At 35.9% G+C, this 11,707-nt stretch overlaps 1 protein-coding gene across 1 annotated transcript; it reads left to right on the plus strand.

Moving 5' to 3' along the window:
* The first annotated feature begins 2,257 nt into the window (after positions 1-2,257).
* On the plus strand, positions 2,258-11,391 carry LOC149543437 (E3 ubiquitin-protein ligase MIEL1-like). Its single transcript, XM_089798230.1, has 12 exons — positions 2,258-2,520; positions 2,614-2,701; positions 3,145-3,201; positions 7,023-7,055; positions 7,138-7,215; positions 7,312-7,355; positions 9,340-9,380; positions 10,206-10,288; positions 10,394-10,485; positions 10,597-10,666; positions 10,745-10,786; positions 10,930-11,391. The coding sequence occupies exons 1-12, from the start codon at positions 2,459-2,461 to the stop codon at positions 11,041-11,043; spliced, it is 804 nt and encodes a 267-aa protein (XP_089654356.1). The 5' UTR covers positions 2,258-2,458; the 3' UTR covers positions 11,044-11,391.
* The last annotated feature ends 316 nt before the right edge of the window (positions 11,392-11,707 follow it).

Genomic DNA, 11,707 nt, shown 5'->3' on the forward strand with positions numbered 1-11,707 from the left:
TTGGCTCATTATGATTAAGTAATTATTTTGTCACCAAAATACTTCCTTAAGTCGTACAATCCAATTCTCTGATATGCTCTATTTTGCTCTGTTAAATACCTAAACTAGTATTTTGACTATAACTTGTGTCATACTGTCCATACACATCTGCACACTTACCTACGTCATCATGATATTGTCATAAAGTTATTCTCAACTGCGCAAGAGCTAATTCAAAGTGTGTCGTCCGTACACATCACATCTATCTCTGTACTGTTGCAAACTGTCTAACACTTAAACAATTTTCTAACTCTAAATGAATAAATGAAATGTTGAATACATGTTGCCATAAATGACAACTCTAGACATCTAATTGACGATATTGCCAATAATTTTCATGCATCTTTAATGTATTTGCTTCAAACAAATGAATACAAAAAAGAAACAAATGAGCCTAATTTCAATCTGATTCTTGTCTCCTATCTTTGTTGTTTGTAACCTTTTGTGGTTTATGATCAAAGATTATAGATCTCAGTTGCAATTTATTTTGGGTTGTATGCCTCAATGTGTTTTGTCCTTGTCTAAAAGAATCATGTAAATGCTTGATATGTCTTGACAGGGTTATAGATTTGAGGATTTGATGAGTATGAGATTCAGTTTGAACATAGATGTTTGATGTACAAAGTAAAAGGATAGAACACCAATATCCTAATATATGTCGTGATTTGTAGGATACCCAATGGATAGGGCACTAATCAGTTATAGGATCTGCATGTTTCTTGTTGTTTCATATGTGGGTTATGCTGATATCAATCAAGCAATCAAAATAATTTTCCCTTTCATGTTATAGAGCTGAAAAGGATACCCATACTTAGCTTGTAAATCTCATAGGTCATGTTATTAGTTATTTCATACCTTTTCCATTGCATGGGCATATAAGGATTCGAGATTTTCATCTGCTTAATATAGATTCAGATTTATTTTTTAGCAACTGGTACCATATGGATGAATCTGAGGTCTATCTGCCTAGGTTTTGTAGAGCCCGAAGTGAAGATGGAGTTCAGCCTTATAGTTGGCCTAGGTTCTAAACAAATTGTGTCCATCATAGGAGATAGCTACCCTTAGATGCATTCTTTTTTCGACTACCTAGTAGTTAAAATCATTATTAAATCAGGAGCCAATAACCCTTACAATAACCCTTAACACTAACCCTAACAATAACACTAATAATAATCTTAATTGTAGCCTAACTCCAGTGATCCTGACAATAACCCTACCACCAACCTCAACACCAACTCTAATTACACTGTTGACCCTAGCAATAATCCTATCGATAATCTTAATTATACATCTTCTTACACCATTGACTTTGTGAGCACCACCTAGATCCAATGAGTGCTAAGTGTTCCATTTATTCTCATGAGATATGGATTCATGTGAATCACTACCCATGAAACATGGGTCAATGGGTTTGACTCAAATACTATACAATTACATCTTGATAACAATATCACAATTTGACTTGCTATGAAAAATATCTCCTATTTATCAATTGATGAGCTTAAGGGGCTTTCTAATGAATGGTTCATAAGGCACAACACTTGGTAACGATTTTGCAACTAGGGTTGCAAGCAAAGTGGGTTTAACTATAGATAAAACTCTGTAGTTAAGTGCGCTCAAGATGGAGTAGTACTGGGATAGGTGATCTCCCGAGAAGTCCTGGTGCTTCACATCTATGAGCATCACCTAGATCCAATAAATGCTAAGTGTTCCATTTATTCTCATGAGAGATGGATTAATTGTAATCAACTTATGAAACATGGATAAGTAAGTTTGACTCAAATACTACACGATTAAGTCATGATAGCAATATCACAACCATTAACTCTAACAATAACCTTAACTATAAACTATATTACACCATTGACCTTAATCATTCTACTAATAGATTATTAAGGTTGACAATAGAAATAGGACACCCTATTCCATTAGAAAAATTTAGAACACGCAAGGTTCCCAATCAAAGAGAAAATCCACTCAATTTGAGACTTTCCAATCCCATAAACTATCTTTGCACTCAGAAGTATCCTATTCCCTTCCCCACAAAACTGGATAACCTGTAAAGAAAAAGGTTGCACATAATCCAACGAATCCTATCATTCATTATTAGCGTGCAAGTAACTGAAGCATTTCCCCGTGGGCTCCACAGCCCAATTCTCCACATCGACGTGCTCAACGAAGAGTTGTTAGAAAGGGAAGAAAGAATGTTAGGGTATCCACTTCTCTATCCCCTTTTCATACACCTCACACTCTGTGACCGTTGGGATGCGGGAGGAGAAAGAAACTGAAGCAAAGCTTGATTTCTTCCCCACCTCCCTCTATTTTTAGCGGATGCAATTGCAATTAATGCCTCATTTCAATGCATTGAATGTGATTATATAAAGGTCTCCTAGCCACTTCCTGTGTTTTCTGCTTCACCATGGCGGAGGAGGCAGAATTATGGATGCGGGATCGCCTCGGCGCTGGAAGAATGGATTATGGGTCAGTATTGTTGTGTTCAATGCTTAGCCTTTCAAATTTTGATTCGTGAGATTATATTGTGCTGGCAGCTAATTATTGGGGGCTGATTTACAGGTGCGAGCACTACAGGAGACGGTGCCGCATACGAGCGCCCTGCTGCAATGAGGTGTATCACTGCCGCCACTGTCATAATGAAGCCATGGTAGGGACTCGGTTTGTTGTTATTGAATTTGGTTCACAATTTGGGCGTGAACAGGTCGCGATTTCGATCCTTGTCGATCTGGGGATTGAAAGGGTTGTTTTGTTTTGTTTTCTGGTGTTTTTATCCATGTATGGGAAAATGGGAATATTTGGCTCGTTATGTGGTGGCAGTTCCTCCTGACAGTTGAACCAGTGCAAATTTAGCGTTTCGTATGGATTGTTTCGTGTTAGATTTTCGCGGAGAACAAGTGCCGTGGATGTGATTTGTGGACGAATTGGAAAATTGAATGGATGCGTCGTGTGTTGGTTTAGGGCACAGGGATCTGCGGATTCAGGACCAATTAGCTCAATTATTAAAAATCCTATTTGTCTTTGAAGTGCAAAGCCAGATTTACCATTCTATAATGTTGTCTGATTTGTTCTTTGTTTTTTATGTTTGTGCAGAGCCGTTTGCCGAATCCGGAGGAGCGCCACGAGCTTCCCAGATACAAAATCGAACGGGTGTGTAACACTTCCGCTTTTCGAATTCATGTTAACGGCTTTCGCTCTCATTAAAGTTTTTTCTAGTATCTACCGTAACGCAATCAATACGAGAAGAATAACATAATTAAAACTGTTTCAAGATGAAGGAAACTAGAGATACTTTTTTCTTTTTGAAAAAACAGCTGTAAAAAACTGCTTCCTCTACAAGCCACACCGGGAGATTACAGAAATTTCGAAATGAAATTAGCCTTGTCTAGGTTACAGCTACTAAAGAAGGCAATCAATTTAATGGTTTATTTTTCGTCAACTTCAAAAGCTAAAATAAATGCATCAAAACTTACCTCTGTTAAGCCTTTTCTAGTCTGGATAACATAAAACTTATTAAGCGTTTTCTAGTCTGGGAAAAAATATAAGACTTACTAAATATATTTCCCCTTAGAGAAATACAGAATTTTCTAAATAAGTAGAACTTTTTTATCTCAATTCTCTATGTTGCAGCGAGATTTTTTTCTGTCCTCTAATAATAAAGTTCAAAGAATTCTTCAAAATTTATCTCTGGTAAGCCTTTTCTACACTGGAATAACAGAAAATTTATTCAATATTCATGCTGAAAAAATGTAGAAATTTGTAAAAGATTTCTCTGAAGCAGCCTTTTTGAAGATGCAGCTACCACATAAGGCAAGCATGATAGAGCCCTTTTTTTTTTGGGAAAGGAAAAAGGCTAAATGAATTGCTTCAAAATTATCTTTATTAATAAATTATAAAGCCTTTCCTAACCTGAAAAATTGAATACCTTCAAAAAATATTCAATCATTGAAAATACAAAAATAACTATTAATTGTGACATTTTTTAGATCTATTTGATAGGTTCTTGTTCTTGACTCTTGAGAAAATGGATCATAAATATGACAGAGTATAGTCTTTCAGACTTTTGATATCCTACCTGATTGTCAGATGAATAGGAAATATAGAGAGTTAACACCTTTTTAACAAGGCTTGAATGTAGGTGAAATATCAGATCAATAGTTAAGCAATTTATGGCACAAAAAATTTAGCTGATCACTACAAATCCTTGCATCTGATGGTCATCAGTGATAGTGGATGCTATGTGATATTTCCTTTATCTAGTTTGAAGCCAATCACTTCACCCCTCAAAACTATTATTTGCCCCAATGATGGGTTGTACTTATATTGAGTAATTGCTCATAGGGGATGGGTCAATGTGAATGACTGGGACTGTTAATTAATAGTCAACGCAGGTCAGCTGAATAAGACAACAAGCCCTCAACTATAACTCTACCTGCAAAATATGGTCTCTTTGGCAAGCATTGTGAAATTGGATCAAATAAACATCAACTCCAACAGTCAAATCTATGGATGAACTCTGTCATGAAATCTACTGCAAGTACAGAAACTACATCCCCGTAAAGCTTAGCATATAATATAATGCCCAACATAGTAAGTAAAATAGGTTTGATTTATGAATAACAAAATAGTCAAGATGATTGAAGAAAATAATGATACAACATAAGGAGTGCAAGTTTATCTTCTTGAGCATTGCAGTAAAAAGCTTCAGTAAAGACAAACCAGAATCCCTGTGAATATTTGAATTGTAACTGATGAGTATTGTTTATGTCACAGATGCATTGATGACGTCATGTCCATTCCCCCTGAAACTACTTTTGGACAAATTGATTTGAGATGAAAATGCTCTATTGCTGGAATAGAAAAAATGATCTGAATGCAAAACAGCGTAAAGGCTACCAAACAGCTTGGCAAATTTTTGCATACGGCAGCCATGTAGACAGGAATGAGTGATTCAGGATAGAAATATAGAAACAATGATGGCATCATATGCATCAAAAAAAGGATAAAATAAATGCAATTGAAGTGATTTAAATACTTCAAAAATATATGGGAATAACATAAATATGTTATTCAAGCATATGCCTCCCAAAGTATTTGCTACATAGCACACAAAGTTCTTGCTTTGAAGGAAGCATAAATGTAATACATAGCAGACCAAAAGCTCCAAATTTTAATGAAAATTTATGAGAAAACTCATAGGAAAGAGCCTCTTCATGCACGTTTCAAAAATAAAATCAAGGTGTGAGTAAAGAAATGCATTGTTTCTTCAGCCATTCCTATCCAAACATTTTTGAGATCTATTTAACAGGTTCTTCTTCTCGACTCTTGAGAAAATGGATCATAAATATGACAGAGTAATCCTACCCGATTGTCAGATGAATAGAAAATAGAGTTTAACTTTTTCAACAAGGCTTGATTGCAGGTGAAATATCAAATAAATAGTTGAACAATTTATGACAGGAAATTTAGCTGATCACCACAAATCCTTGCATCTGACGGCCATCAGTGCTAGTAGATGCCATGGGATAATTGAATATTTTCTTTATCTAGTTTGAAACCAATCACTTCACCCCGCAAAACTCAAAAGTATTATCTGTCCCAATGATGGGTTGTACTTGCATTGAGTAATTGCTCATAGGAGATGGTTCAATGTGAATGACTGGGACTGTTAATTAATAGTCAGCACAGTTTATCTAAAAATGATCTGATAGGTGGATGCTTCTTTCCCCGTCTCATTGTTTAAATTTTCTTCAACATATATGCCTCAATGCCCCTTCATTACTTACCTGCATCTCAGTGGACAGTTAAACAGTTCTTCCTCCTTTTATCTGCTTTATGCTATGTAACATTGTATATTGAACATCTCTCTCTCCTCCTCACCATCATAAGAAATATTTTTTCTTGATAGTATCTCCTACTTATGGATAACCTAGAGTTTAGCAGTGCAACCTGTTGATTGCCTTTTGACTACAGTTGCTTATTAGGATGGTTATCATATTGTGCTGCCACATGGTGCAATCTCATTTTAGAGTTTGACACCAAAAATCTACTTCGTTTGGAGATCCCATTTCTAATCACGGTTGAGGACGACTCAAAATATGTGAGCCTTCAGGAGAAAATAGGAACTTATTCGGGGTGGAGAGATATCTCTGATTGTAGGCATTCAAATTTAGAATTTTTCAATTACATTTGTGTGGAAAATTTCTGTCTTTTATACCAATTATGTAGATATTGCAGAAGAAAGGGTGTAACATAATTGTCTTATTATGTATAGCTTTTGGAAGAAAACTGTCACAGATTCTGTGATTTAAAATCACTCTGAAATCGATCATTAAGGTGAAAACAATACCATGGACTGGTGGAAACAACTCAATAAATATTGATTACAATGACATGGGAAGGTAGTCTAGGCATGGAATAGCTGGAAACTTTAATACTAAGCTGTCCAAAGCACTAAAAAAATAATGAGCTAGTAGAAGAATAAATGATATTTTTTAATTATGGAACCACCTGAGATATTCTAAGAAAGGAAGAAACATCCAAAAATAAAATGCCCAGACATGGGTTACATGACAAAAAATTAAAATAAAAAGTTAGAATAATGATTCTTTTGATCATATAGCTATATAGTCTTTTTTTATCGTGTTGATTAATGGCTGCAATAAGTAGCTTAAAGCTGAGGGCATATTATAATTTCATTGGGCTCCCTTAATCTTCTGTTGAAATTATTTTCCTGCTGTGCCAAAACTATAACTTCTAAGTGAATGTTGTGCTTGATGTCAAGTAAATGCTCTGCCGATGCTGGATTTCCCTTACATTCATGAATCATGATTGATATCCTCATAGTGGCTTCTCGGTAGCCATTTTTTGAGTTTACCATTACTTCTATATGACTGTGTTATTATTTTGAATATTTTCTGTATACACACTGTGTTAGAGTATGTTGACCATCTGATCTCTCCTGTGGGCAGGTCATTTGCTCTCTATGTGATACTGAGCAGAGTGTGAGTAAACTATTCCCATTTCTTAGCATCTGGATCCTTGTTTTATTTAAGTTTTCTGTTTTGATTAAACTATTTTCTTCAGGTGAAGCAAGAATGTGAGAACTGTGGAGTTAATATGGGGGAATATTATTGTGCTGTGTGCAAATTTTTTGACGATGATGTGAGTTATTTGTGTTTGTTTATCCCATGCATGAAAACAGTTGAATCATTAAGTTCTTTGATTCTCATTTGCCTCTCTGAATATTTCATGTTGCAGGTTTCAAAAAGCCAATATCACTGTGATGATTGTGGCATATGCAGGTAAGAAGACATGCTTTAATTCTTGCAATATATTGGGTTTGTATAACTTTATATCATTTCTATCATAGCTCAAAAACTCAAACTTAGTGAAAACCTAGCAGGCCTTAAATTTGACTCGTGCTCGAGATTCTGGAAAAACTTATGGCAAACTTTATGATCTTTAAAAAACACATAAATTTGTTAATTAATCTTAGCAGGCCTTAAATTTAACTCATGCTCGAGACTCTGGAAAAACTTATGGCAAACTTTACGATCTTTAAAAAACACATAAATTTGTTAATTAATCTTAACATGTATAAAAGTTTAAAACCGAATTTACTGAGGTCATAAGTGGGTTTTTTTGGTTTTGTAGATCTATATGTCAAAAACCAAGTTCAATTCACACAAGTGTCATATGATTTTACATGTTCATATTAATAGTTTACAAATTTGATTGATGGAAAACAGGGGCCCAATTAAAACCAATGTGGGGGTGGATTGTAGGGTCTGGGGCAGTGTCCCTGCCATGTACCCTGTTGTAAATAGCATAGGGCTCAGGGGTGGAGTCTCGGCTGCCTAGCTCAAATGAAGGCCTTTGAGATGACAAAGACCTTCATGGCTGCATTGGCTGCATGCCATTTTTCAATTGCAGCCGAAAAACTCTCTAAAATTGATTAATCTTTACCCCAGTTGCACAATTGTGCCCACAAATAATTGCAGACTCTTATGTTTTCATGCCTTCGTGGCATATGCCATATTTCAAATACAGCTGAAAAGTACTTTAAAATTGATTAATTCTCAATCCAAATTTCACAGCTGTGCCCACAAATGCTTACAGACTCTTGCTTTTTAATGTTGGCCGAGTTTTTACCACTTATTCATTAGTGACTACTCACTATCCCTGTTTGGAGTGCAAGCACCCACAAGTCAAGCAAATACTCACTGATTTATTAATCTGCATGGTTTATATCTACCTTACTGGTGCGTAGCAGGCATGCCTGGAAGTGGATGCTGACGCGTTTGGATGCTGGATGCTCTTTGGGTGCCATGCAATGTGCACAGGAAACACTTCCTGGGCACCTGGATGCTCATGGGAGCTAATAAAGTATTAAACCTAAAGAAGAAAATTTTGGGACACAGCAAAATGAAGTTAGCATCAGATTTTTGTATAGAAAACATGAGAAAGTATTTTTACAATAAGATTGGTGCTGCTTTGCATGAGACCCATTATAGACTTGAACAACTGAACAAAGCATCAAACTTCTTGACAACTGAGCTGTAGGTAGAAAGGTAGCACCCCAGGAAAAAGGAAAGCAGAGATCAAAGGTTCCCAATATGTGTGACCGAAATGTTGTTAGTGAGAAGGACGTGATGGATTTCATGACTGTAATGAATGAAGAGTTTTCAAGCCTTGCTCTGTGTCAATGGTTGATGAGCATTTGAGAGCTGGCTAAGAATGTGGATGGGTCCCCAAGGATTTATATTCATCCAGCGATGGTTAACTGCTTTTCGATACTGGACACACTCATGATCTGCAGAGCGTTGTTGATGCCATTCAATCCCTCTCCTATGCCTCTTCACTATCACTGGCTGCTCATTCATGTTTGCTATGTGAAAGTTATCTGACATGATTCATCTGTCATACCTTCATCATGACCGCTGCCTGGAACAGTTTCACGGAACTAACCAGCATTCTTATGTCCCACCAAATTAACAAGCTAGGAGGATGGGGAAACACTTCTTGCATTTCTTTGCGCATATATATATAAAAACTGTTTTACGCATCCAAAACCCACCCGGCCCCCCAAAAAAAATTGTAAGTCCGCGCACCCGATTCTTGCATCTGCATCTGCAATTGAATGAGAACCTTAGGTTTATTTTTTTGCAACAAAAAAGCCTCATTTAAATTATGAGTTCATATTTGTTTTGTCATTTTAATTGTGTTTCTGTACCAAGTTTTTATAATGTTTCTAACTACAATATTTGTTTCAATTTGGTTTACCAGAGTTGGAGGGCGTGATAAATTTTTTCATTGCGACAAATGTGGTATGTACCTTTCCATATAAAAGTCATATCAAGGTCAGGTTGTTTGTGTTTTTTTTCACCCAACCCTATGCATAATTAATTTTAATTGGATGTAGATTACAAGTATAGCTCATGCAAGCAACAACTTGCAAAGTATAACCAAGGCCAAGTCCCTAAAAACAGAAGGAGACCAATATCAAACAGTCAGATTCAACAATTATTGATTTAACAGTTTACCAAACTGTCCTGCAAAAGAGGATAGTCAAATTTAACTTTCAACAGCTGCTGGAGTTGGAACAAGGAGGCCTCTTCATGTTTTTAGAGGCTTCCTTTTTCTACTTAAGTGTTCATTTCTATCAGATGAATCTATATGATGAATTGCCTACTTCTCTAGGTATTTTAAGGAAATTGGCCATACGAGCTATAAATATTTTTTGGGAGGCTATAGTTCCTATATGGGAAATTTTCAACTGGAAGATCTAGTAGAGATATTATTTTGTGTTTGAGTGTTCATTTTAGCAAGTAATTTATCCAATATTCTTCAGTGCTAAAAGTGTTTTGAATAGTACCAGAGTAAATAATGAAAAGACCTATTTGAGTGTTTTGCATGTAAACAAAACCCCATTTTGGTACCTTTGAATAATCTCTCAGGCATGTTATAGAGGCTGGTAAATCCATGAAGTGCATGATTCCGTGTTCAGATAAAGGCATCTAAACAAGATTAGCTGTATATGATTTGTGAGTGTCTGATCTGTAAATAAAATCCCATTTTTGTACCTGGAGTTCTAAAGGATGTGGTAGAGAAGTTGGAACTTAATAACTTGTAGATTTGGAGCTGTTTTGTAGGTTGTTGTTATTCAGTTGGTTTGCAGAAGGCACACTCCTGTGTAGAAAATTCTATGCATCACAACTGTCCTGTTTGTTTTGAGGTTTGTGCCATGCTAGATGCTAGCCATTTTTATTTCTTTACTTTGGACTGAGGGTGGATATCTGCTTGGCTATAAATCTAATGGATTTTGAGGATTTTTGTGCAGTATCTTTTTGATTCATTGAAGGATATAACAGTCATGCGGTGTGGTCATACAATGCACATGGAATGCCTGGCAGAAATGAAAAGGCACTCACAGTGAGTCGTTGATGAACTTATTTTGTTTTGCGTAACATTTAAAATATATATTCTGAGCTAGCTTCCAAATTTTACATGTGTTACTATCTCACAAAACTTGATTGCCCACAGGTATTCTTGTCCAATGTGCTCTAAGTCAATCTGTGATATGTCCAAAATCTGGGATCAACTAGATCAGGAGGTAGGGCAACTTCTTTTTTCATTAAGTGCATGTAAGTTATCTTGCAAGTGGTTTTGACTTGATGCTATCGTTTTTCAGGTTGCAGCAACCCCTATGCCTTCAGAGTACCAAGATAAGACGGTATTGTTTCTCTTTTGCTTCATATTTGTGTCTATTTACGAACAGATTCAGTAACTGTTCAATTTTTAGTCTGGGTCTAAAGTCAGGTTGTTGTACTTAAGTTGGCCGTATGTAGTTGTAATTATGATTCATTATTGGTGCAGGTCTGGATTTTGTGCAATGATTGTGGAACAAACTGTGAAGTACAGTTTCATATTGTTGCTCAGAAATGCTTAGGGTGCAGGTCCTACAATACTCGCCAAATAAGGGGGCCCTAACAACTATACTTCAGTTCAAATCGCTTAACACAAATTGTGTTGATTGTGGGAGGTTATACCCTTCAGTTTGTCTAGATCAATGTTAAAAGTATAATTTCCCTTGCTAGGTTAGCGATTGGTTGATTAAAAATATATGCATACCAGGGCAGAAGGTGCTGTATGCATAATGTACTCTTAAAGACGAGGTCAATTCTTCATATATTCTTTTTGGGATGCTGAACAGCTGTTTGATGTAGTTTTTGTTTGCAAGGCCAAAAAATGCCAATTACATTAAGAGATCTATTACTGACATTTGGATTTTTTTTGCCTATCTGATCAAATACCATTTGGAATCATTTCTTTTGTTTATCTCGTTCTTGAGAGTATGAAATGTGTGACTATGCAGAAGGCATCCAATTTGATGCTATTATTTGGTGTTAGTTATGATTGAAAACAGGTCATTTCTCTTCATTTTTCAAAATATTGGAACTGCGTTATTTCCATAAGTTTTGCAGGAGAGTCTTGAATAATTTCTATGAGATGAATTGGAAGTTTTTCATCTGTCTACTCTTCTGTATTTGAGAGAGAGAGAAGGATGCATACAAATCAAATCTTGTTACAGCAGTGTTGCAACCATCTTCTCACCTCTATATTGCATTAAGAGTTAGCGTAGGATGCTTGAAAG

The sequence above is a fragment of the Cupressus sempervirens genome, chromosome 8 (genome assembly GCF_028749045.1).
Source record: "Cupressus sempervirens isolate cs-2001-9-10 chromosome 8, ASM2874904v1, whole genome shotgun sequence".
NCBI lineage: Eukaryota > Viridiplantae > Streptophyta > Pinopsida > Cupressales > Cupressaceae > Cupressus > Cupressus sempervirens.

What these genes read in the sequence shown, in the direction of transcription:
- LOC149543437 (XM_089798230.1), top strand. Translation starts at nt 2,459, where the DNA reads ATGGCGGAGGAGGCAGAATTATGGATGCGGGATCGCCTCGGCGCTGGA. An exon ending in GCTGGAAGAATGGATTATGG is followed by an intron (nt 2,521 to 2,613) that starts GTCAGTATTGTT and finishes GCTGATTTACAG; the next exon opens with GTGCGAGCACTACAGGAGAC. An exon ending in GATGATTGTGGCATATGCAG is followed by an intron (nt 7,356 to 9,339) that starts GTAAGAAGACAT and finishes TTGGTTTACCAG; the next exon opens with AGTTGGAGGGCGTGATAAAT.